The 21,243-nt window shown below is 43.2% G+C and overlaps 1 protein-coding gene and 1 pseudogene across 1 annotated transcript in view; one reads left to right on the top strand and one right to left on the bottom strand.

Annotated features, from left to right (window-relative positions):
• Nucleotides 1-1,734: 1,734 nt before the first annotated feature.
• Nucleotides 1,735-2,593, bottom strand: LOC138820478 (cilia- and flagella-associated protein 20-like; annotated as a pseudogene).
• A 16,561-nt stretch (nucleotides 2,594-19,154) lies between these two features.
• The window catches only part of B3gat2 (beta-1,3-glucuronyltransferase 2), a 53,067-nt gene continuing 50,978 nt past the window's right edge, over nucleotides 19,155-21,243 (top strand). The window contains exon 1 of the mRNA XM_070012183.1: nucleotides 19,155-19,748. Coding sequence (XP_069868284.1) covers nucleotides 19,155-19,748 — 594 coding nt within the window. The remainder of the gene's footprint in view (nucleotides 19,749-21,243) is intronic.

Raw genomic sequence — 21,243 nt, 5'->3', positions numbered from 1 at the left:
AACCATGATCTAGAAAGTGCGTACTGGTGGCTCACACCTATAATCCTAGCTACCTGAAAAGCTAAGATCTGAGGATAACAGTTAGAAACCAGCCTGAGCAGGAACATCTGTGAGACTCCTCTGTCCAATGAGCCACCAAAAAGTTGAAATTAGAGCTTTGGCTTGAGCCCTGAATTTAAGACCTAGTACAGGCACACACACACACACACACACACACACACACACACACACACACACACACACACACACACACACACACATATCCACACACTTCACATCTATCTGGCTATCCTTCACAAACATCCTTTCAGCAAAAGTTTTGATTTATAGGAAGTTGAAAGTTACATTCTCTGAGAAAGTATGTAAACTACCTTATATGGCCAGGAAAATTCAGAGTCTAGATTGAGGCAGGTATGATGCCCAGTAGAGAAATTATAATGAGATGAAACAACAGAAAATGAGTACAGATGCCAACTGTGTGACTTGTCCCCCCAGACACTAGCTTTTGATGGCAACTCATGAGCCAGATCCAGTCTTTTTAACTCTAATAGAGAATTTTTGGTCTTTGCCTTTGGTCCCTGGAAGTAGACTCTAAACCTAGGCAATGTCCTACCTGATGATAGTGTCTAGCTGGCCTGAGGACTTTGAGCCTTTCAACAAAGTGACATATGCAGGAAATTTTAGGTCGCTTTCTATCTGTTTGACATCTGGAGAGGCTAGGGACAAGGATTTTGGTGACCTCCCTATTTATCAGTATGCCATAGTGCTGTCATGTTGGAAAAATTAATGCTCTGTTGATAAGCAAGACAACTGGAAGCTTCCTTAACCCATGTGCCTCTTGTCTTGGTTGACTTTAATCTCTATTCTTAAGCTCCAGTAAACAGGAATTTAAGTGTATTAACTTTAAGTGACTTTTGTGAATCTCTCTATCCGATTATGGGTCTGGATCCCCAAATGCACAATTAATTTCTGAGTGTGCACAGTTCCGTGGACTATGTTCCCTCTGATGTTGCAATAATAGGAATATCTGTAAGCTTTTATTTTTAACTTTATTTTTTTATTTTTTAGCTATACTGGAGATTTGAACTCATGGCCTTGTGCTCAGTAGGCTGACACTCTATTACTGAGCCATGCAACCAAGAATATAGTATTTCATTCATGTCCAGATGAGTATCACACAGCATACACATATACAAAATAAAGAAAAATCACAGGAAATACTATTGGTGTGAGCCTGCCTTGTAGGACATCTTAGTTCTGTGAGTCTGAGATGAAGGGGTCCCCCACGTTGAAGCAGGCAGCAGTAGGACCCCAGCAGCACAGGTCTCTAAGCACTGCTTACAATGCAACTAGCAGAGTCATGGCATGTCACTGGTGTCCATGACAACAGACATTAAGTAGTAAATAAAACACAGCAAGGTGAAGTAATACATATCACTTTTTGCATTGTCATCCAGATAGTTTCCTTTTATTTATTTATTTATTTATTTATTTTTGTCAGTTGTGGGGCCTGAACTCTGTGCCTGGGTGCTGTCCCTCAGCTCTTCAACTCAAGGCTAGTATTCTACCACTTGAGCCATGGCACCACTTCTGGCTTTTTCTGAGAATCGAACCCAGGGCCTCATGCAGGCAAGGCAGGCACTCTACCACTGAACCACCTTCCCAGTCCAGACAGTTTCCTTTAACTAAGAATCGGGTCCAAAGTCTAACTCCCTTGAGTTGGTTGCATTCCAGTTATTGCTTTGCCTTGCTCTAAACTGGAAGATACAGTTTAAACTCTGCAGGCAGCTGGTCTTCTCAGTGGAGTCTGTCCGAGAGGTGAACCTGGCAGATGCGGCACTTTGCATGGAGCTGCACTCTCAGAGTCTCAATATCTTTTGTGCCAGATGCTCTCCAGGTGAAGTCAGATACAGATTCATTATCTGAATCTGGTTTCACCCATCCTCCAGCCTCCTGGGCAGAAGAGTTTGACACAGTTTAGGTACTTCCTTGCTTGAAACCACTACTGCACAAAAAATTTTTTCAAGTTTTTGATCATCATAACAAGGAAAGGAAGTTTAATCCTCAACATCTTCTTTGGGTCTTCAGGACACCTGATGTACATGGTGTTGACATTTGTCCCTTCAATCTCTAGTACCAGGGCCTGGGTGTCATTGCCAGTGATTTTTTTTTTGTCATAGGGCTTGAACTCAGGGCCTGGACACTATCCCTGAGCTCTTTTGCTCAAGGGTAGTGCTCTACCACTTTGAGCCATAGCTCCACTTCTGGTTTTCTTCTAAACTGGGATCCTCATATCTCAGCCTCCTGAGAAGCCAGGATTACAGGTATGAGCCATCAGCATCCCACTGTCAGTGACTGGGGTTTTGTTTTTTTGTTTGTTTGTTTTTGGTAAGTTGTGGGGCTTGAACTCTGGGCCTAGGCGCTGTCCTTGAGCGTTTCAGCTCAAGACTAGCACTCTACCACTTGGGCCACACTTCCTCAGTGGTTATTTTGATGTGGTCATTCTGTACTTTTTTGTCCCAGATTTACAAAGCCTTGCGGCCTATGCTGAATGGGATGGACAGGAACCTCTCTGGAAGGTGTTTTTGAACATCTGCCCTAGGCTCCACAGGGGATAGCAGCACCCAGCAGCAAAGGCCAAGGACAGACCTCTGATCCCAAGGAGGAGCACTCAGCTCCCAACCTGCAGACACTGACTGCAGGTCTTGGATGCAGGTGCTAGGTCTGCAAGCCTCAACTCCCACAAAGCTGCCTCATGCCCGAAACCACAGCAACTCCCTAGCCCTCTTTTGTTTTTTTTGTGTGTTTGTTGCTGTTTTTACTGGTTACTTCTAGGACAGACTGTTGCTTTTCACCCAGGGGTGAGCAGCAATCTGCCCACTTTTCCAATGTTACTGAGATCCCAGGCTTACACTACCATGCCCAGCTTTCCTTTGTGGAGGTGAAGTCTTGTGCACTATGCTGCAAGGACTGGCCTGGAGCTTCAGTTCTCCAGTGGCAGCTTCCCACATAGCTTGTGATAGCAGGCATGAACCACTAGACCCTTTTAAAGACTGAGATCGAGTCTTGCTGGTTTTTCTAGCAGAGCTATCCTCAAACAACTCTCTTCCTGATGTCAGCATTCCAAGTTGCTAGGACTACAGGTGTGAATCATTGGCACCCAGTCCAAGGCTTTCTATCCATAGCACCTAATGAGTTATCAAAGACTGCAAGGAAACTAAGATAGGAGTAGGCACATATGAATGGACTTTATGAGGCTGGGGTGGGGGGCGGGGAGTGAAATGGAAGACAACCAAATGAAGTCGGTCACAGGGAATGAAAGTCTGGAGAAGGAACTAACCTATCTATTGGAAAAGAAATGTCTAAATTACATAGATTTGGTCTCCAAGATACTTTATATCCTTGAATCTGCTTCAGTAGGATTGCCAAATTGCCAAAGAAGCATGGTTTCAGAAACGTCCCATGTTCCTAATACTTTTCATGGAAAGGTCCCAAGCCTAAAAGTTAGACCTACCTTTCTTTCTTTTGTATTCTAATGTTCTGGAAGCTTCCTGGAACTGATCTAGGTTGTAATTATTTAAGAAAACCACTCCACATAAGTAGAATTGAGCAAGACACTCAGATTGAACACTCCCTTAAGCCAATCTTTCCTTGATCTTTATGATGAAAAACAACTGAAGCTACATACCATGGCCATTGTTTGCCTTTGAAGCAAGTGACCTGTCTAGAATTGAGTCACTGTGAAAATGTCAGAAATACTATCCCTGATCTGAAAGTCAGAACTCCCAAATACTCCAAATTATAATACCTCAAATTTCACACTATGAAATTTTTTTCTTGCAAATGTATAGAATTGAAAATGTGACTGAATGGTAGAACATTTGCCTAACATACATAAGTCTCTCTGTTTGTCTCCAGAACTGAGAAGGAAATGTATAAAATTACTTCTAACATATAGTTGAGATTTGCATGAAACATAAGGCATAAGATTTCTATCAAACATAAAATTTTGTCTTTAGATTTTGATCTCATCCCCAAGATCTCTCATAATTTATATGTAAATAAAAATCCCAAACCACATCTGGTTTCAAATGAGGAATGCTCAGCTTCCATCTGAACTGGCTCTCCTCCTTATCTACCCAAACTACAATCACATGATTGGTCACAACTTGCAGACCAGAATCTCCGTATGAAGGAATGACTTCTCTTCCCTCCATGTGACTTTGTATTTTGGCCTATGACATTAGCGATACAACTTTCCAAACATTAGTTTCTTTATGAGCAAGAGACTAGGAGTTTAATTTTTTTAATTGAGGAGACTTTCAGGAACCAAAACCCCTGAGAACAAAGGCCATTTAGATACGGATTCCACCTATAGGCCTCCCACATGTCTGGAGAGCCCACTATGGCCATGGCAGGAATCCATAGAGCAGTTTTCTCTGTGGTCATTGGGCCAGCAGCATCAGCATCCATATGGACTGAAATTCAAACTCTCAGGCCCCACCCAAGCCTGATGAGTCAGACTCTCTCTCTGTGACCTCCAGCTGGGTGACACTGCCATTAAGAGAACGAGAGATCACTGGTCTGGCTTCACCACTGACACCATGGCTGGTGGTGACATCACAGACCACTAACGGCATTTTTATTTAGTGTGTATTAACTGTCCATATCTTACTTCCAGCTTTCAGAGAAGCATCCTGTCTGGCAGCATCCATGTCTGAATACACAAACCATCTTTATTCTTTCCTCCCAGGGCACAGAGCTTCTTGAGTGTGTGTGGACCTGTCTTTCTTGGGGTGCAGCTATCTTGATCGCCTTTCCTCCCTGTCTTGATCCTCAGCTATACCTCTGCTCATAGTCCCCAAAGCCTGGGTGAGGTAGGGGAGTCTTTAAAAACTCCAACATTGGGCTGGAAAGGTGGCTCAGCGGTAGAGCGCTTGTCTTGCATGCATGAGGCCCTGAGTTTGATTCCTCAGCACCACATAAGCAAAAAGAAAAAAGCCAGAAGTGGCTCTGTAGCTCAAGTGGTAGAGCGCTAGCCTTGAGCCAAAGAGCTGAGGGATAGCACCCAGGCCCAGAGTTCAGGCCCCACGACCAGACCCCAAAAACAAAAAAAGCAAAAAAAAAAAAATTCTAACATGTTTCTGGACAAAGCTTGAAATATTAGTGGTTGCCAGATATTGATACTTATGTATTTAAATTTTGCTCTTCTTTCCTACATATCATTCGTTGGGAATCTCAAAGGAAAGGACTCAAGCTTTCCTGGGTAGCTGGCTTGGTTAGGACTTAGCTATATACCTTTAAGCTTGATGGTGGAGCCCGTGTGTATGTATGTGTGTGTGTGTGTGTGTGTGTGTGTGTGTGTGTGTGTGTGTGTGTGTGTGTGTGTGTGTGTGTGTGTCTGTGTGTCTGTGTGTCTGTGTGTCTGTGTCTGTCTGTGTGTGTCTGTGTGTGTCTGTGTGTGTGTCTGTGTGTGTGTTTCTGTGTGTCTCTATGTGTATAACTTTGCTTCAGTAAACTGCAGATCTTCACCTGTTGCCAATGTGAGTCACCAGCACCCAGCTATGAAATGGAATTTTAAAATTAGTATTAGGGAAAGATTCTTTCTTCCTCCTGATTTTGAAGCTCACTTGTTAAAAGAAAAAAGAAAAAAAGAACAAGCAACACAGAACCATTCCTGTGAATCCACAGTTGGTCTGCCACATTACAGCAGTTATAGATGGACCAGTAAATCCTGTTTCTTTCTGCAATTAGAAATCTGGTGCTGGCAGCCAACGAGAATTCATGGAATATCAATAAATCCTTAGGTTTAGGAGAGATTGCCTTCTCTAAACACTGACTAGTATTTTTGTAGTGCTTTTCCTATTAGAAATACAATTTCACTGGCACACTGTGCAAGTTATTCTTTATGAAATACTCTCTCACTTCCCCAACTTCAGATTGTTATAAGGGAGAAAATGAGAAGGACAAGAACTGAAACCCTGATCTTCAGACCCCAAATCCAGGCCTCTTTACCAACAGTTTGTGCTTCTGTATTACAATGACTACTTGATTACCATATTTTAAAAATCCAAGCAATCAATCTCATTCTAATATGCACTGATTGACTGCATGTTCAGAGGTTAAAAGTGTACCCGCATGATGATGCTGAGAATAACAGACATCAGTTTGTACAGCATACTTTAATGTATTGTTCTAAGAGTTCTACATGTATCAATTTGTCTAATCACAAGGAGTTTTCAAGGGCTGAAACAACTTACACTTACTGATCAATTATCCATTCTACTTGTACAATTGTGAAAGAGAGTTATAGCATAAAAAATGTTGGCTTTGGAATAAAAAATTGGAGTTTGTTAAATTTGTAGTGTTGCATTAAAGTATAGTGCAATATGTTGTATTATAGTAATGTCAAGAACTATATGAATTATATTTCATCTATCTCTCACATAGAATCTTCTAGTGTGGAGAATGCTATCACAGAACATATCTCATTTTGTTCATTTGCCTAAGGAAACAAGTTTAGATAGGAAGCCAGAGAGTGGCTAATACAGAGTGTTAGCTCCTGATTTGAAGGTAGCTCTTTTTGTTGGGTAACATATTCCAAGTCAGAAGGTGGGCCTTGGTCTCAGGTTCTTATAAATATTGCAGGGCTGTGCCAGGCAGAGAATATGCATTTAGGTTTCTGTCTTTTTGTAATAATATATATTTTTATTGTAAAGATACTGTAGAGAGGGATTACAGTTACATGAGTAAGTTATTGAGCATTGTTACCCCTCCTTTGTTTTTCCCTACTATCCCTTCCCTCCTTACCTCCCCAACTCCTCCTTCTCCCCACCCCAAAGTTGTAAAGTTTGTTTTCAACATAGTGTCTTGTACATCTCATTGCTACAATGGGTCAAGCTGGATCCTTATTTCAGCTTTTTGTTATTTCCCTTCCCCTCCCCAAATTAGAAAAATGTATATACAAGATGCAGGACACTGGAATCAAATACAGTGAAAAAGGGTTATACCATGGGGGAAGAACATACAAAAGAAACAAAAAAAATCAAATAGTAAATTATAAGTATCTTAAAAACAGCAGCAACAAAGATAAAACCTCTTGTGTCCCTATGTTGAGGTTCATTTCGCTTAGCACCATCTTATATGGTCATATGTACATAGCTTTTGACTTTTTCTGCTTGTCCTAAACATATACTAGATATTGAAGATAAGGGACCTATGTTTCTTTGGGCCTGGCTTACTTCACTTAATATAATTTTTCCAAGTCTTTCCATTTCCTAACAAATGGGGTGACATCATTCTTTTTGATGGAGGCATAGAATTCTTGATCTATTCATTTTATTGATCTATTCTTCTCCTGAGGGGCATCTGAGATGGTTCCATATCTTAGCTATGGTGAATAATGCTGCAATAAACATAGTTGTGCTGGTAGTTTTAGTATGGCCTTGTTTGTGATTGTTTGGGTAAATGACCAAAAGTGGGATTGCTGGATTATAGGGGAGTTCTATGTGGAGTTTTTTGAGGAACCTCCATACTGCTTTCCAAAGTGGTTGAACAAGTTTACACTCCCACCAACAATGCAGTAGGGTTCCCTTCTGGCTACATCCCCACCAGCATCTGTTGTTATTGAGTCCTTGATTATAGCCATTCTAACTGGGGTGAGGTAGAATACCAATGTTGTTTAGATTTGCATTTCTTTTATGGCCAGAGAAGTTGAGCATTTCTTCATGTGTCTATTGGCCATTTTTATTTCCTCTTCAGAGAAGTTTCTCTTTAAGTCTTCAGCACACTTATTTATCTGGCAGTTGTTTCTTTGAGGATTTGTTGTTGGGGGATTTAATTTGTTGAGTTCTAAGTATATTTTAGGTATGAGACCCTTCTCCGTTGTATGGCTAGTGAAGATCTCCCAATCTATGGGCTCTCTATTGATCTTGCTAGCTATGTCCTTTGTCATGCAGAAGCTCTGCAGTTACTAATACCTTCTAAGTGATCAAATGCTTCCAGATAATACCCATCAACAACACCTTGACTAGGACATCCCTGAGACCTTGCTGCTGGAAGCTGTGTCAGAACATGAACTTCATTTAGAATGAGAGAGCTTTTGATTTCTTTTTGTTTGTGGAAATGTGACTCTTAGCCAAGGCTGTAGTTTGGGGATAATGACTATGCTGGCTTGATTGCTTCCATCTGAATAGAATTCCAACTTACTTTTCTGGAGAAATATTACCCAGACTACTAGTTTTGCTCTAGAACAATGCTGTCTTATTGTGCTCCTTTTCTGACTAAGTCTAGGTGGTTAGGTGGTTTAATATCTCAGGCCAGGACTATAAACTGATAAGCAGAAAAATAAAGGAACCCCACCCCTTTACTCTGATTTATAATTCACTCAGACCCCAAACACATGCTTACTCCAAGCAATACTTTATTTGGCATACCACCCACAAACTAATCCATGTCAGCATTTCATTGTGAAAATACAGGCTCAAAAATAAGTAACATACAAATAATTAAAACAAACTAAATCAAGATAGTAGGCTATCAGAGTAGGAGAAATTAGGCTTACAACAATATGTTCTATAGTTTTAATTCTTATATTTTGGTAGACTGCTCATATAATAATGTTTATCTATAGATACAACATTAATTTGGTACAGTGAGTAGGCGATATTGTCTTCTTTAAGGAGATACTAGAAACTTTTTTTGTGGTACTAGGGTTTGAACTAAGGGCCTTACACTTTTTCGGTTGGTGCTGTGCCACTTGAGCTACGGTCTTTATAGCTTTTAACTTAATACTTAATTACTTTTGATAAATGGGTTTCATATTTTTGCCTAGTGACAGCCTCATACAGCCTCTGTCTCTCTGTCTGTCTGACCACCACCACATCCCACATGTTTGTTGAAATTAAATATCCTTTTTGTCCAGGCTGGCCTCAAACCACATTCTTTATATCTTTACCTTCCAAGTAGCTGGTATTATAGATGTATCCTACCATGCTCAGACAATTTTCTTTAACCCTTTTTACAATTACCAGATATGTACCAGTCATAATAAAACAACTTAGTTTGATCTTACCCACTTAAATTAAGCCCATTTATAGAACTGGAAAAACATTCAGAGCACATTTTCACTAGACTTTAGAGAGAGAACATCGAAAGTATATATAGTAGAACTAAGGCCCTGAGATATGAGATGAGAGATTACTGAACCATTCTCTAGTTTCTGCCCCCAAATTCATATTTGCTCCCACTTTTTGCTTTCAACACTGAAATATTTTAAAAGGTCTTCCCCTTCAAACCAACAACCATTTACAAAGAAACCCCTTTATCTAAATAAACAGAATTTGGAGACCTTGTCTTTAATCAACTTGGTTTTGTGAATTTGTCCCACTGGAATGATCTTCTATATTAAGAAGCTTTGTTAATGTAGAGATTGTCCTTTTTTTCAGTGCTAGAGATTGAACACAAGGCAACTGGGTAAAGTTCTCTGCCACTAAGCAACATCCCCAACCTACAGGTTGAATTCTTGATCAAGATCTGTACCTTAGTGAACTACAGATAGGTCTGAAGAAAAGCAACCCTGATTTTAAATGTCACCTACAAGAGTAAAATTTCCTAGGACTGATTGAATATAGATGTCCTTTAATATTGTCCTATGAGGAAATACATAGTAACAGCAGCTGCAGAGATCCCTGAGCCCATAGCCACCACTATGGCCTTGTGGATAGGACTTCCTATTGGAATTGGAGCATCTCAGCAACACCTCAAATGGAACCACATTGCCTTGGAAAGCCATATGATGTAGTCTGAGAATTGATGTCATATTTATGGGGGATTTTATGGAGCAGAGAAAATTATCTCAATTATGAAAGATCATATTCCCTTATTAAACCTTCTCTTCATTGCCCTTCACCCAGCCTCTTACTATTAGTCATAATAAAGAAATTTTATTAGCATCAATTAATTATACAAGGGGATTACATGTCAACATGTCAATGTATGCATACTATAAGACTCAACTCTAACCATTATTTTCCCCATTTTCTGTTTACCCAAATCAACCTCAAAAAGCTTCATTGTTCTATTCTTTTTTTTCATTGTTCTATTCTTATACATGTTCATAAAGTATCCTCCCCACTTCCATTAGTAGATACTAGGGATCTACTACTGTGGAGTTCCTCATATTTGGAGGCATCTTGGTGCCCTGGTTTTTCTGCATTGTAGTTTACACATTGAGGTCCATTCACTGGGTGGATGTTTTAGTAAGCTGGGGTCTTTCCAGCAAGTGTTCACAAAGCTCAGGCAGGACTGTGAAGTGGTAAAGTTTGTAAATTCTCTGAACTCAGGAATAGCTTAGTGGCAAGTTTTTGTCTATATGCTTATGACATCAGTCCTGATCCCCTAGCACTACTCAGATAGAGGTGAGCTAGCTGCCTGTATGTCTTTGTGTTTGTGTTTTTGTTTCCTATGAGTTGAGGGCAAGGATAGTTGAGTGTCTACTTTTATGCTGCTTCCAACCTAGAAATGTTATCTTTGTATACTGAAAATCACTGATGGGTGCACAGTGATTTTTCAGTCTGTGGGCCAATCAAGGTCCCAACTGCTGTACAAGTCCCTCTGTTCCCCCTGGGGAAGCAGATGGGCTCCCCACAGAGCATTCCTCTAATATGCCCAGCAGTGAGAATGAAACAGCTCATTGAGTTTTTCACCAGTGGTGGTGGTCTGAAGGACTAAGTCTTCAAGTTTCAGTTCTTTCAGACTCTATCCAGAAGCATATCTCCTGTGCTAAGACAAGGCTGAGGAGTACCATATGGGTTCTATATTCAGAGCTGTCAGCCCCACCCAGTAGCCAGCACTCAAAGCCACCCAATAGCTTCTAGATGCTAAACAGTGTTCAAGTAATGGGCTAAAGGGCCATTTCTGTAGTAATTCTTGTATCCTGGAAATTGCTCTACCCATGAGGGTGGCATCACCAACCTTTAGGCCCTTCTCCTCTTGCTGCTTTGAATTCTCATTTTGCCTATTCAGTCCCCTCCCACTCCAAGGCTTCTCCTCTGGTTGTTACCTAATTGTTCCCCACTTCCCCATGTATAGCTGCCTTCCTGAGCTGCAGACTGAGCTATCCCCACAGCAGAAGTGAGCATCTGGTTTTCTGAAGAATTCAGACAATGAAATTGCTCTCATCAGCAGGGTGAGACCTGGGCACCTGGACCCTGGTTAGGTGTCACAGATGGCACAGATCACCAATTGTTTCTTTGCTTCCAACTCCCAGTTGGGTCTCAGTCTCTGGCATCCTGGCTGTCAACTAATGCATGTCCTGCACTCAACTAATGTAATCTGATACTTTACTTACTTAGTTCCAAGCAGGAGCTCCAGTACAAGATGGTGCCTCACTGCCACTCTCTGAAATAGGGAGCTGAAAGCCATCCTAGGACTCACCAAATCCCCCTAAAGGGGGTTGATGATTTTGGGGTATGAAACTGCCCTACAGCTAACTAGGTCTTCGGGTCTCTCGTGGAGGTCTCCTGACTTGTGGTGAGCCTCTTGGCCTCCCAGGGGACACAGGCTGGAGCTGCAATCTCTGTCCTAGTTTCCTGTTATCTTTTTGTTTCATCATACTTTTCTGCTGTCCTGTTCCTCTCTTTTAGTTCTCAATGTTCTTCCTCAGTTTTGCTCTTCTGAATACAGTAGTCTTTTCTGTTAAAGTGCTTCTGTCTTTTATTGATGATTTTGGTATTGATATTTCCTGGAATTGTTTGCTTTTTTTTACTTCAATTGTAACTATTACCTGTGCTTTTTGTGACCAGCAGCTACATGAGAAATGTGACTCTTGTGTTGAAAGAGTTAAAGAATAAATTGTAATTAATTACCAGCTGTGCTGCTTGTGACCAGCTAGCCAAGTTAGGGTGATAAATCTTTATCAAAGGAGTTTAAAAGAATAAAACTGCAATTACCAAGTGTACTGCTTATTAGAAAGAGAAATCTTTATCAATGGAGTTAAAGGAAATAAGGTCTGCTTTAGAGTGAGAGCTTTCCACTGACCTCATCAACCTCCTCCAACTGTATCTGCCAACCACTCCATTCCCAGCCTTGCTCCCAGACAGCTGTTATTTAAAAAAAAAATTGTAAGCCTTTAAAAAAAATTAAAGAATAGCCCTCTTTCTTGCCTTGTTATTCAGTTATGCTTAGAATGTGAGCCTAACTCCTTGACAAGGAGAAGGGGCAATTTGGACTGAGATAAAAACCCAGGAAAGAAGCCAGGCATTGGTGGCTCACGCCTATAATCCTACCTACTTAGAAGGCTGAGATCTGAGGATTGTGGTTCAAAGCCAGGTGGGGCAGGAAAGTCCCTGTGACTCTTATCTCCAATTAACCACCAGAAAACCAGAAGTGGATCTGTGGCTTGAAATGGTAAAGAGCTAGACTTGAGCAAAAAGAGCTCACAGAGCGTGCTCAGGCCCTGAGTTTAAGCCTCAGGACAAATAACAAAAACAAATCTAGTGAACTGCTTTGCCCAGGGTGCCTACTTAGCTCTGGGGAAAGTAATGGTATTATACCATTTTGCACAAAATTGTCTTGACAAACTCTCCTGTACCACTTCTGTGTTTGTTCATTTCTAATAGTCTCACCTTTATTTCTCAGAGTTCTATGGAGAAAACCTCTACTCTGCCATCTTGCTTTACCCCCATGACCTTGAGAATTCTAGCCTAGAGAGATGAAGGCCATTTGGAAAGCAATGACTATGCTAGCAGGTGGGATGGTGGACTGGCTGTGGTTTGTCACCTTAAGGGAATGCACAATAAAGAATCTTGATTTTAAATCGTACTCATGGTTACATGAATAAATCTGGGCTTACTACTGCTCAGTCCTCAGGAGACAAGAGTTAGCAGGAAGTAATCAGGATGATTCACTTGGCTACCTTGAAGAAGATGAATGGAACATCTCAAAGCTCCATCATTTGTACTCACTGGCATCAAGGGCTTTTAGGAGGGAAAGGAAGAACAGAGCAGAAAGACTATATGTTGAGTAGGACTTTGTTATCTAAGGAGTACCTCTCCTTTTTCCTTCTTTAGAAACATTGGGACATAGAACACAATGGTCCTCAACCCCCTGTGGCTACTTCCTGCAGTTCTCTTTAGAAAGACATATTCTTAGAACTAAGGACTAAGGAGGGGCACTGCAAAAGTCTTTGGGTGTTCTAGTTTGTGTCAATATAAAGAAAAATTTAGCAGTAACCTTTCAGTTGAGGCTTTACTTGAGAAGTTTTGTTTTGTCAGAAGTCTTTGGCCTTCTTAGGTTTGTGGGACACGGTTCCAATCTTCATATGGCTTCCTCCCTATGTCTGTGCCTCTGTATCCACTTTCTACTTCTCATAAGGACACTTAGTCCTATTAGAGTAGAGGTCCACCCTACTCCATTATGATTTTGTCTTAACTATAGTTAGACTTACTATAACCCATTGCCAAATAAGGTCACATTCTAAGGTATGGGGTGGGTTAGACTATGGGGTGGTTAGGGGGTTCATATTCAGCTACAAAATTATAATATTTTGCACAAATCAAGAGTTTATAGTTGTTTTCAAAACAAAGACAGCAGGCCAGTATTATGTTAGTTAGTACATGATCATATGTCTTAACTTCTATTTTGAAAAATTTGAAATATATGTAAAATATGTGAGAAAACAAGGAAACCACATGTTTTCATCTTATATTTGAACAATTGTTAACTGTTGGTCTTTTATTTTGCCCTCCCCTTTCCAGTTTATATGTGTAAACAGTGTTTAAAATACTTTCATGTATATTATCTCCTTTCAATCTTGAGACAACGATAAAAAAGTAGTTTAAGTAGTTTTACAGGAAAATTCAATTTTTTTAATTTTTATTTTTTATAGCAAATCACTATCTTAATGTAGGTGCCAATTTTAAAGATAGTATGGGTGGAGAAGGAGATGCCTTATGCCTTTATGCATGCTTCATTGTTTTGTTTTGTGAGTGCATTCTACTCCATTAGTACAGGAAAAAGAGGCTTTTGTCATGTTATAGCCTTATCTCTTATTCCAACTGAATGGATTGTGTGTGTGTGTGTGTGTGTGTGTGTGTGTGTGTGTGTGTGCGCGCGCGCGTGCGTGCATGTGTGTATGTGAGTACTGAGGCTTGAACTCAGGGTTTGGGTGTATCCTTGAGCTTTTTTTGCTCTACTTCTGGCAATTTGCTGGTTATTGGAGATAAGTATGTCATGGATACTTTGAACCATAATCCTCAGATCTCAGCCTCTTAAGAAACTAGAATTAAAAATATGAACTACCAATGCCCAGCTGAGTGAATTGTTTTTTAAGTAAGACTGTTATGGTATACTGTCAATTTCTGCTTTTCTAGAATTCAGGTAATGAATAACTCTGGTTTCAGTTAATCTTTAAAAATAGGGTTTTACTGGACAAATTTTATTTACACATAATAAATGAAAAAGTCTGAAATGTTAAGAAAGCATCCTAATTCAGAACAATTCTAGGCCAAAAGTGATATTTGTAGATAATTCAAAGCAAAAAAAAATAAACCAAATGAGCCACTTAATCTGTGGTTTGGGTATCATTTTTTTCTGCCAGTAATCAATGAAAGTGAAAAGTATCCCTGGAATGTGAAGCTATTAGAACCTATTTAATTCAACATCATTCTTTCACATGATTGTGAATAACGATTTAATAGAAACATTTATATTCACGTGCAAATACTGATTACCAATAATTAGTATTTGAGTCCTGATTCTTTTCATGTGCTGATTTGCATAACCACATTCTTACCCTGTTTAGAGTTCCAAATACTTAAGCCAGTATAGGATTTTTTTTCCCCTTACTCTCTTTTTCTGCTTGACTGAGAATACCAAGAATGTTCCCAATACTCACTTGAAGGTTGATTTAGTCACACTAGCAAAACCCCAGGCTCAAATGTCAAATGGGATCAGTTCAGTACACTGCACAAATCACACTGCAATCTTTTTGCTCCAGAAGTTATAGTTGCATATTAGTCATCACAGCAAATGTAAATGTTCAGTGATTATACATGAGTTTTGCTAGCTTCCCAAATGGGAATTTTTTAACCTTTGTGTATTTGAAACAACTGAATGTTGAAATTCAGTGGCTGAAGGCAGCAATCCAGGCTTCATTAGTACCGAGGAAGCAGTGCTCACTTTGTTACACAAATAATTAGAGAGATTAAATGAAAATAAACAGTGAGAGGATGTGCTGAAGCTCTAAAGTTAGGTAATTATTTTAATTACTCTAGTGACTTCCACAAACCTTCATACCAATTACAGATCAAATTTAAATTGTTTTATAGATGAATATCATAAGCTGTATAGAAAAAGTACTGTAGCTACCCAGTGATTATTCTTCATAGAAATGGTATTTTCTTCCAATTTCCATTAAAGAAATTTATTTCTATTCCACCACCTAATAAATCTTACATATTTTCTCATGCATGATATATTTTTGCACATAAAAGTTTTGTACTCTGGTTGTATACTTCAAATGGATATTCTTGATAATATCTCTGTAACCCTATATCTTTATATATATATGTATATTATTGTAAAGATACTGTACAGAAGTTACAGTTACATGAGCAAGGTAGTAAATCCATTTCCTATTGAGCATTGTTACCCTCTCCATTGTTTTTCCCTACCATCCCTTTCCTCCCCACCTCCTCCCAACTCCTCCCTCTCCTCCCCAAAGTTGTAAAGTTCATTTTCAACATAGTGTCTTGTACATCTCGTTGTTACAATGGGTCATCTTGTATCCTTATTTCAGCATTTTGTTATTTCCTTCCCCTCCCCAAATTAGAAACATGTATATACAAGATGCAGGACAACGGAATCAAATACAGTGACAACAGATGTAACCCTGTTGTAATCTTTATTGAGATTTGACCATTAGGGATTTTTGAGTCATTGAGTGTAAAACAATATGGCACATTCACCCACTTGCAATAAGTGTCACTTAGAATCGTGTCATCCTTACTGTATGCCTTGACTTTGGGGCAATTGATTTCTTCTTTCTTCTTCCCATAGCTCTTTAGGAAAACTCTAACACACCAATGGGAATCTCTTTCCCTATAGGTGGAGGCACTATTTGAAGATATTTCACTTCATATTTATGTGATAATTGTGATCAGAGAGACTCCCAGGTTAACTATTTCCATGTAATGCCAACTTTGCTGCAAAACACTTATCCTCTTTAATCCTTGCAAGATTCCCATGGTGTACATAATAAGGAAATGGAGCCTTTGAGAAGCTCATTAAATGTGTAGAGTTGCACAAGGAAAAGTAGCCCAGCCGGGACTCAAACCCATGTCTGCCCAGCTTCAAGAAACATGATGGCTGAGAACAGATGAGATAAACCTGGCTAACCATGTATGTAATACAAAAATGGAGCAACAGCTCTTCATGTGCTCCTTAAACTGTGAGCACTAGCTAAAATCTCAAGTTCCAAATTTAACTGTTGTTCAGTAAAGAGCCTTGGTGTGGGAGAAGACAGGAAAGGGCTTACTATTAAGACTAGTTAAGACCTAACTAACAAAAGCATCATTAAAACATCACTAATGAAAGTGATGTTTTTTAATACAATTCACTGACGAGTTGATTTTTACTCCAGCTCACATGAGCCATTTTGTTCAACCAAATAAAAAAAATTTTCACAGAGTAAGTCTTCAGTAAGTATGGATGGTGGGTTTCAGTTTGTGTGCTGCCTTCTAGCATTTAAGGAAAGCCAGTATTGATTTCTTGCCCACCCCATTACCCTTACTCATGATGCTACATGCATACAAAGCCCAGAGCAGGGCATGAGTTTCCTAGGTTGTGTTTGTAAGTATTATGCCCACCTTTGGTCCTCAGCTCCACAGACTTGGGCTCCTCCCTGCCCTGGAGTTCCTTCTATACAATGGGCCCTCTCTCCGCCCAGACCACCTGAGCTCCCATCTACCTCACTTCCTACCCTGAGACGCTGCTGCTACCTAGAAAGTGGCAGATGCCATGAGCTCCTCTCAGGGAGCTCCTCTAATAAACCTTGTAATAATCTTTCTCCCGTGCCTGCCTGCCTCTGCGTGGTCCCCTGGGATGCTGTGATGGATCCTTTCGGTGTTCCATTCAAGATACATTGGGGCTCTTCTAGAATCTTGGTGGACATCCAATGGAATCTTAACTTTGATTTTAGGATGCACGAATCTGCAGAGCTTCAAATGTGATTTTTGAGTTAGGACAGCAAGCTTCAGTAGGTTAGGAGAAGAGACCAGTGTGTAAGATTTCACTCTCCAGTGTCAGAATGTGAGCATGAAATTGAAGCAACTCACAGATGGACCACCCCCTATAATGGAAAGGAAGTTCAAGGTAGAGCCAGAAGAGAATACCCAGAAAGGTGAAGCAGACATCTCCTCCAAAAGCTATGCTTTGCCCTCTGAGAATGCACAGTTGGATTTGTGAACATAACTGAAGAAGGCAGAAAAATCAGAGAAGATGCACTCAAAAATTATTTATCTGGAGCAGGAAGAGGGGGTGGGTATTCCTTCTGTTTGGAAGCCTCTCCCTGAGATGTGCCTACAAGTATGCTCTCTTCTTTCTTAGCCCACCATGAGTAGATCCCCTAGCTAGAAAAGGCAAAATCATGCGCCAACGGTGTACTTGTCCAATGTACTTGTGCAGACGCTGTCATTGTTCCATATGCCATGGTCTGGTTCTGATGGTACCTCGCTGGTGTCTAGGAAGATGGCGCTGAGTGTTCAGAGGAAGAGGTGCAGGCTGTGCACAGGACACCATAGGCTGCACTTCTAGACCCGTTCTTCCACTGGCCACATTTGACACTAACCTGGAAGAAATTCCTTTTAATCCTGAGTTTTGGTTTCCTTATCAGGAAAATGAAGGGGAAATGTGCTTTCCAACCTTCCTTGAAAGGATCGCAGGGAGAAAATTCTGGTGAGAGTAAACTGTAATGGGACTGTGGCTCCAGATTATTGAAGAAAAGCCAAGTTAAACCATACTCAGTTGGACTTTGAAGAATTTCCAAATCTATCTGCAGTCTGGAAGCGCTGTTTGGGATTGATGTCCTTCTTATGGGCTGCCTCACATTGCTCCCCCTCTCCCCCCCCCGCTGTCCCTCCCTCTCTCTTCTCCCCTCCCCCTCTCTTCTTCCCTCCCTCCCTCCCTCCCAGGTCTCCGAGTTTTCCCGCAAGTGAATGGATTTTCCTGGCTGATCTCCAAAGACCTTGCAGTATTTTGGAAAGCTTAGGAGATCCGAGGACTGGCACCATCCCCCCCTGGGGTCGAGCCTCCCCGCGGGGAGCCTCCTCCCGCCCTCCTTTTGAGCCGGTGCAGGGGCCGCGGGCGGGCACAGACCCGCAGCGCCGGCCCTGTCGCTCCCGCCCGCCCGCTCTGGCGGCCCCTCCCAGCCTGGGCTGCGCTGCCGTCTTCCCTCCGGAGGACTGGGGGGACGCTGGAGTCTGCAGCGCCCCCACCCCCCGGCTTTTTCTTTCTTTGCTTGCTTTGGGATCTTGCTGCCAGAGCCGCGAGAGGTTCTGAGAAGAAAAGAACGGGTACAGGAGGAGCTCGGGTGTCTGCTGCGGCGCGGGAACAGAACTGGGGACATCACATCTGTCGGGTCTCCCGCCCTCCCGCCACGGGTGTCGGCGCCAGGGTGGGAAGCCCCTGGCACCTGCTGCCCGCCTCGGAGCAAGTCCCAAGGAGCGTCACTGGGGTCCGCAGCTGGGCACCATTCCCTGCAGCGGCACCGGACAGGAGCAGCGAGGCGCCCCGGGTGCCGCCTCAGGCACCCCGGCTTCGGAAAGCTCGTGGTGCTTTCCTGCGCTCGCCCCAACTCCGGGCCTAACAGCTCGCGGCTGGACCGAGTCCCGCTTCCCGAGGACTCCCCGAGAGCGAGGGCACCCTGGCAGCCCGGCCCCCGGGCCGCTGGCACCCCTTCTAATTCCAGCTGTTCCAGCCCGGGCGCGGATCCCGCACGCCGAGCTGGGGAGCTCTGGGGCTCGGGGCGCCCGACGGAGAGCGTGCGGGCCGCGGCCCCCTGAGCGCGGGCACCGCCGCCACTGTCCAAGCCGCGCACTGGAGTCCCCAGCTCGTCCCCTTCTTCTGGGGCGTCCGACCCGGGGGCAGTGCGCGCCATGAAGTCGGTGCTGTTCAGCCGCTTTTTCATCCTCCTGCCCTGGATCCTGATCATCATCATCATGCTCGACGTGGACACGCGCAGGCCCGCGCCGCCGCTCACCCCCGGCCCGCACTTCTCTCCCTACGCCGCGGGCCGTGGGGCCGCCCGCGTCCCGCTCCCCCTCAGGGTCAGCCCGGGGCGTCACGCCAAGCAGCGCAATGAGTCTCGGCCGCGGGCGGAGCCGGAGCCGCCGCTCCCCACCATCTATGCCATCACGCCCACCTACAGCCGCCCGGTGCAGAAAGCGGAGCTCACCCGCCTGGCCAACACGTTCCGCCAGGTGGCGCGGCTGCACTGGATCCTGGTGGAGGACGCGGCAGCGCGCAGCGAGCTGGTGAGCCGCTTCCTGGCGCGGGCCGGGCTGCCCAGCACGCACCTGCACGTGCCCACGCCGCGGCGCTACAAGCGGCCAGGGCTGCCGCGCGCCACCGAGCAGCGCAACGCGGGCCTCGCCTGGCTGCGCCAGACGCACCAGCAGCAGCGCGCCCAGCCTGGTGTGCTCTTCTTTGCCGACGACGACAACACCTACAGTCTGGAGCTCTTCCAGGAGGTAGCGGCCTGCCTGCCCTGCTGGGGGACCACGGCGGGAGGGACCCTGGGTCTGGCCGCGCTGAGGTCGCACGTTTGGAGTTCTGGGTTCCCGAGCACACATTCGGGGCTCCTCGCTGGTTGTGCAGGTGGAGAAGCCGGAGAGGACAGGTGTGGCCTAGGAGGAAGGGAGTTTGCCTTAGGTTTTCTTGGCCTCTGGACTGTGGCCAAGCGGCTTGGGGTTGCAGTCCAGACCCAGAAGCAGGCCTAATGTACGGGGTGACGTCCAGGTAATTCGGAATTGAGCAGCGTGTAGGTGGAGGTGGTGGTTAAAACTCAGGTTAGGGATAAATCTCTCCTATGTATGCTACGGAAATGATAGTGAAGACACTTCTATAGGTCCCCCATCCATCGCTTCCTATTCTCCACAAAATAGTTCTTTCTGCCCCTGAAGATAGCTTCTTTTTTTTCTTTCAAGGAAACCTTGTTTGGCAAATAAGTTGGAATTGTTTTGCCCTGTGGTTATGTCTTTTTGCAAAAGGCAGCATCTGGGCTGCTTTCCTCTTTCTGACCTTTCTGGAAGGCCTCTGTACTTTCTGGTGAGATCTTGTTTGCTGCTTATGGCCAACACACTTATCCAGCACAGGTGGAGTTATTTTAAGCTGATATTTTACAGTGGAGCTGTGAATAGTCTACAAAGAAAACTGAATTGCATGGTTCCCTTCCCCATCCCCCACCCCCTTACCCCGTTACAGCTAAAAGAAAGCTTGTTGGTGTCTTTGTCCTCTGAGACTGTAGCGTTCTTCCATCTAAAATTCCTTGACATCCTGCTGGCTACCAACTCCATCTCCCCCTTTCCTCAAGTAAATTGGACACTAAAAAAACACAGTGTGGGTTGGCACTGGTAAAACAGTCTGTGTCTATTAATGGAAAGCCCTAACTCTCCCCCAGCCCACGCTTTCATCCTTATCTCTGTTTTGTTTTCGGAATCTCAGGACAATTCATCTGTACCCTACCTGTTGAAATTTTTATCGATTCCATTCCATGATTGGTGGCTCACGCCTGTCAGCTACTCAGGAGGCTGAGATCTCAGGATTGAAGTCAGCCAGAGCAGACTAATCAGGACACTCTTATCTCCAGTTAACCATCAAAGAACCAGAAGTGGAGGTATGGTTTAAGTAGTAGAGTTCCAGCCTTGAGCAAAGAAACTAAGCAAGAGTGCAAGGCCTTGGGCTGGGAAGATAGCTCAGTGGTAGAGTGCTTGACTTGCATGCAAGAGGCCCTGGGTTCGATTTCTCAGCACCATATAAGCAGAAAAGGCCAAAAGTGGTGCTGTGGCTCAAGTGGTAGAGTGCTAGCCTTGAGCTGAAGAGCTGAGGGACAGCGCCCAGGCCCAGAGTTCAGGCCCTTGACCGACAAAAAAAAAAAGTGCAAGGCCTTGAGTTCAAGCTGCATTTACACACACACACACACACACATACACACACACACATATTCCTTAAAGTTAATTGTCACCT

The sequence above is a fragment of the Dipodomys merriami genome, unplaced genomic scaffold (genome assembly GCF_024711535.1).
Source record: "Dipodomys merriami isolate MVZ:Mamm:240054 unplaced genomic scaffold, mDipMer1.0.p SCAF_89, whole genome shotgun sequence".
NCBI lineage: Eukaryota > Metazoa > Chordata > Mammalia > Rodentia > Heteromyidae > Dipodomys > Dipodomys merriami.
This window is presented reverse-complemented; position numbering and strand designations above follow the sequence as displayed.